This window comes from Odontesthes bonariensis, chromosome 14 (genome assembly GCF_027942865.1).
Source record: "Odontesthes bonariensis isolate fOdoBon6 chromosome 14, fOdoBon6.hap1, whole genome shotgun sequence".
Lineage (NCBI taxonomy): Eukaryota > Metazoa > Chordata > Actinopteri > Atheriniformes > Atherinopsidae > Odontesthes > Odontesthes bonariensis.
This window is the reverse complement of record NC_134519.1, coordinates 37,019,416-37,024,839: the sequence shown is the minus strand read 5'-3', so window position 1 is coordinate 37,024,839 and position 5,424 is coordinate 37,019,416. Positions and strand designations below refer to the sequence as shown.

The following is a 5,424-nucleotide window of genomic DNA, read 5'->3' as shown; positions in this document are numbered from 1 at the left end:
TTTTTTCTGTTTTTTGGAATAATTATTTCTGTTTTTCTGAGTAATTTATTTTTGGCTGTTTTTTGGAATAATTATTTCTGTTTTTCTGAGTAATTTTTTTTCTTCTGTTTTTCGGGGTAATTTTTTTCCCCCTGTTTTTCGGAGTAATTTTTTTTGGCTGTTTTTTGGAATAATTATTTCTGTTTTTCTGAGTAATTTATTTTTGGCTGTTTTTTGGAATAATTATTTCTGTTTTTCTGAGTAATTTTTTTTCTTCTGTTTTTCGTGGTAATTTTTTTCCCCCTGTTTTTCGGAGTCATTTTTTTTTTTTTAATATCGCGATACTTCCAACTCCCGCGAGAAGATCCAACCTGTAACAGACTCCCGTTCTCCAGGGGACCATGTCGTGAACTTACGGTGACTCCTGCCCGCGCATACCTGCCTTCAACTCTCTACCGTACCGTGTCAATTAAGGTAAGGCATGTAATTAGTTACACACAGAGTTAGTTATGTTTACTATCCGTCTATTGTAAGCCTATCGCGTTAGGTTATGCTAATAGTAGCCTATACACCAACACTATAGAGACGTAACATGAGAATAGTAACATTTAATCGTAACAGTTGCTTAACAGGGGGCACGTAAGCATGCAAACAAACAGAACGTTGCCAGTATACTAGTCACTATATATTGACACCATTGATGCACCATGACGAGTGTTTTGAGTTTCTGGGGTTGCTGTGGTTTGCTTATGGGCTCCCTCTCCTTTGCTATTTCCTTTGTAGGCTATTTAACATATGCATGCATATTATTTGTACAGGCCTGTGAATAAAATTATTTAAAATGTAAAACGTTTTTGCATCTGCTTACTGACTATTTTATTGACTATTTGAGTACTAGTAATAATAATAACTATTATACTAATACTAAAAGCCCACTCTGAGATGCCGAGTTTAGTCTTCTGTACTATTAGAGTAATATTATTGTTTATGAATAACCAGGGAAGGCTTTCATCACAAAATGACACTGGTCATTTGAGTAAGCACATTAAAATGCTTAATGACAGGTCGACTTTCAAATGACTATACAGATAGAGTATTGAACAAGACATGAAACATCCATTTTAAACAAAATTATTTTAAGCTTTCATATAATTCGACAATATCATGACACAATTGGTCTTGACAGTTTTAAATGTGTGAATTGTTGATGCAAATATTTATATAGATCCTGCCTTTTTACTACATTTTTTGCAGTGCCAGCAATGGCTTCATCCTCAAGCCCCGGCCTCCCTCATGATGATGGTCTGTAGATATTTCTCCGCAACAGAGGTGTTCCTGAGGAGAGTATTCAGAAAATGCAGCGGGATCATGTAAGTCACAGAAAATTTGTTCCTGCAGGGCTATATTCATTTTTAAAATGATTTCCCCAACTATATGTTTATATTTCACTGAACTTCAAATGATTTTAAATGTACTTATATATTTTAGACCATCACATGTGGTTCCAGAGGTTCAAATATTTGCATTTGTCAAGCATCCCTTCCAACAATGCAGCCTGCATTGAGAGACATCACTGTTACACAAATATACAAATAAATATACAAACTATTCACTGCTTTATATTTTGCTTTGATATGATATGTTTTAAAATGCTGTTATTTGAGATTTTCAGTGTCAAATATAAGTCAAGTATTCTGTGCCATCAAAGTAAGACTTGATTCTTAACATTTTTTGCCAGTATGGTAATGTGCAACCAATTAATAAAATTGGACAACTCAGATGCAATGTTTACATCTTGATAGTATAGATGATGTACATGGTATAAGAACAGTTAGAACAACACTTTCAATATATATCATGCTAAACTAATACATTGTAACATTTATAGTATTTAATTATTTGTGTCATAATATGATAGTAAGTATATGGAATAGAAAGGATAATTAATCCCATCTGACTGCATTTGAAAATTTATGCATGACTTTAAACTAAAACAATAGGTGAACAGGATTAAGTACCCTTTCAAGTTACTGTTGATATATCATTAACATAGCAGAAAGAATAAATGTCTAGTGTTTATATCAGCACACTACATTATTGCCAGCTTCACTGTCTCATACTGTCCATTGTGTTATCATCTGCATTAGGCATTTATAATTGGTTGTCCTGGAATTTAGCACAGAAGTAAATAGTCTTGGAGATAATGTAGTTTAAGCTGTGTCATGTCTAATGTATACTTTTTGTTTTTATTGCAGATTGACAGCTCGATAATTGGAGAAATAGATGATGCAACCATGGCCTCTTACATTCCAGCCTATGGTGACAGGATTGCCACAAGGCGTTTCTGTATGGAAAAACAGAGAAGAGGTGGAGATGATACCACAAGACTGTCCTTATTCAAAAAACTTTAAAAAAAATGGGCACAATGAGCAACAAAGAAGTTCAAGGTTTTGATGGGGAGAATACAGTGCATCCAACAAACATACGTCTAAAAAGTAATAAGAGAGCCTGGAAGACAACCAGAAAAATAGAACTAGCGTGGAAACATGACAGCAGACAAGTCAGAAAACGCAGTGGTGGAGGAACCAGAGTTCTTGACATGAACAAGAATGCCACGAAAACTGAGATTCTGTCACAAGCTAAGAAACTATTTTTCCCTAATGAAAAGTCAACAATGGGAAAGTGGGAAGAGTTCAGTCATGATATAGTTGACTTTCAGGAAGCACAACTTGATGAGGATGTTAGTGTGGGAGACTACTACGAGAAACACAAATTGGGTTTGTTAAGATTTTATTTGTTCACAAAGACCCTGACCAGTGGAGATGACCCAGAGGAAGGAGCTGACATACAGACAGATGAGCAACATGAAAACACAGCAGAATCTGGACAAGAGACGCACACAATGGAAGGGGAACAGCTGACACAGAAAAGACATAACAGTGAAAATCAAATGCACACAGTCGAAGATGATGAGCTAAGCACTGCCACAATGTCAGCTGTTGTCTCTACTGCAGCTGTTCAGATTATTGATCTTACATCTTTGTGTAATACATCAGAGGTCAGTTTTGGTCCTTTGACAGGTGGGCCGTTTTTAGGTGATCTTGATGATACACTCATACATGAGCCAATCCTTGCAATAGAAGATGAACAAATAAACACCCCCACCTACACCTCAACTCCTATTGATACTGAGACAGCTTCTGCTAGACCACCAAGTCCTGCCAATGAACTTTTGCATGTGACTGTGAGACTTCACAGAGTGACTCTCTTAGATGAACTGATTGCCCAATTCAAGGATGAAGCAATGATGACTTACTCTGTGAAATACAGCTTCATTGATGAAATGGGGGCAGATGCTGATGGTGTATCCAGGGATGTTTACGCTGCCTTCTGGACAGAATTCCTAGACTGTGCAGCAGAAGGTGCAGATGTGAGGGTGCCATCACTCTCCCCAAAATGGCAAGAGGAGGAATGGAAGTCTGTTGGCAGGATATTGACCAAGGGACTGAAGGACCATGGGTATTTTCCATTTCGGCTGGCTCAAGCCTTTACTGCAGCTGTCACATTTAGTGAACACTCTGTTTCACCTGATTTACTCTTTGACTCCCTGATGTTGTATCTTAGTCAGTCTGAGCGTGATCTCTTGTCCACTGCTTTGCAAGAGGCTGTTGTCGGCGATGATGAGGAAGAGCTCCTTGATCTTATGGATCGCATGGGAGTAAGAACAGTACCAACACAAGATAACTTGAGAGCTGTCCTTGTCCAGGTTGCCCACAAGCAAATGATCCAGCACCCAAAATATGCACTTGATAATATTAAAGAGGTTGCAGGACCAATACTCAGGAAGTTTTTCCCCAGTGTACAGGATATGAAGAAGCTGTATGAGGACATTAAACCAACAACACGAAAGGTGATAAAGATGATAACAGCTTCTCCAGCTACTTCAGCAGAGAACCAAAGTTTGCAATTTTTATATCAGTACATAAGGGGATTGGATGAAATAGGTCTCCGGAAGCTGATGAGATTTCTGACTGGGTCTGATGTCATCTGTGTAAAAGAAATTCAAGTCACATTCACCTCTTTGGAAGGGCTGGCGCGGCGGCCAGTTGCCCATACTTGTGGCCCAACTGTGGAGCTGCCATCAACTTACAACAGCTATCCTGAGCTTCGAGCTGAAATGGAGGCTATACTGTCCAGCAACATTTATGCAATGGACATTGCATAAGAGCGGCTAAGTGACTTATGAACACATACACATTTTTCTCTTCTCCATCAGTGGCAGCGATGTAGGTTTAGACTGTGTGAATGTGGGATAGAGCATGTAAGGAGAAAATGTGATTAGCTCAGGTGCTGTGTGATTAGTGCAAAATTATTTTTATTATGTTGGTTTTATTATATCAAGGAACAATAACTTACACAGACTTACTGAGACATTTTTTTGTTATGAGAGCTTCTATAAAGAGAATATGTGACTACCTCAGGGGCTGAATTTACTTTGATTTAAGACACTTTTGTTATCAGTCAAGGATGAAAATGTTTGAACATTAGATATACTTTTGTTATGTTTTCACTGTTAAATCATAATAGAATTTCAACCTCTACCTCATGTCAGATGTTAATACTGACAGTGTTTGTGAATCTACTTGTAGCAAGTTGAGGTGTTTTTTTTACACTTGTTTTGTACAACTGTCTTCATACAGATTGTGTCTTGGGTCATGTAGTTCAGGAGTCCTGCTCTGTGAGACCACAATCTTAAAATTGGACATGTTCCTTTTGTTATGGGGTGCTTGTATTGTGAAATGTTGAAGTTAACAACTGTGTGTAAACTCAAGGAAAGATGCATGCCCTAATAAAAGATAATCATATGCTTCATTTGCTGAAAGTTTAATGACAACTGCATTTCAACATAAATTTATAGAGTGACATTTCATTCAAATACATAAGAATAGTTAATCTGTTTATTTGTTTGAGAGATGACATGATAATCCCCAACTAATTTTAGATACATACATATTCACCAAATTTTGTTACATGTAATTGTTTGGCTGCAAATGACATACAGTAAATTAATGAGAGAAACAGAAATGTGCAATGTATGGTCCATAAGAATTTCTACCCTCATGTGAAGGCTTAGATTCAGTCATTTGATCCAGTAGGTCCAGCAGGTTGTGATCATTAAATTTGAGCTCTTATGTAAACACGTAAGAACATGTAAAGCTCAATGGCTTCCTCTGGAGAGGTGGGTGGATGAAGACTGTTTTCTGCCATGGCAAGGCAGCAAATATCAAACACTGCATCATCACAGGGATACGGTCCTCTCTGAAGGCATTCCTCTCTGCAGGCGTCTATCTTTTGCTGGGATACCTCTTTCAGGTACTCTCTGGCACCAAAAAGTTGAGGTAGGGTGTACATCATCACTGGGCGCCCACCTGGAGACACAGCATT

The 5,424-nt window shown here is 37.7% G+C and overlaps 1 protein-coding gene across 2 annotated transcripts; it reads left to right on the top strand.

Annotated features, from left to right (window-relative positions):
• The first annotated feature begins 344 nt into the window (after positions 1–344).
• On the top strand, positions 345–4,851 carry LOC142398448 (uncharacterized). 2 transcript variants are annotated; one of them, XR_012772798.1, is made up of 3 exons: positions 345–453; positions 1,234–1,349; positions 3,810–4,851. XR_012772798.1 is itself a non-coding variant. In XM_075482430.1 (3 exons), the coding sequence occupies exon 3, from the start codon at positions 2,396–2,398 to the stop codon at positions 4,202–4,204; it is 1,809 nt and encodes a 602-aa protein (XP_075338545.1). In that variant the 5' UTR covers positions 345–453; positions 1,234–1,349; positions 2,235–2,395; the 3' UTR covers positions 4,205–4,851. The 2 variants fall into 2 exon arrangements, 1 of the variants encoding a protein (XP_075338545.1); XM_075482430.1 differs by having other exon boundaries at positions 2,235–4,851.
• Positions 4,852–5,424: the final 573 nt, after the last annotated feature.

Excerpts from the sequence above, each read along its gene's own strand:
- LOC142398448 (XM_075482430.1), top strand. The coding sequence starts at position 2,396 with ATGGGCACAATGAGCAACAAAGAAGTTCAAGGTTTTGATGGGGAGAAT.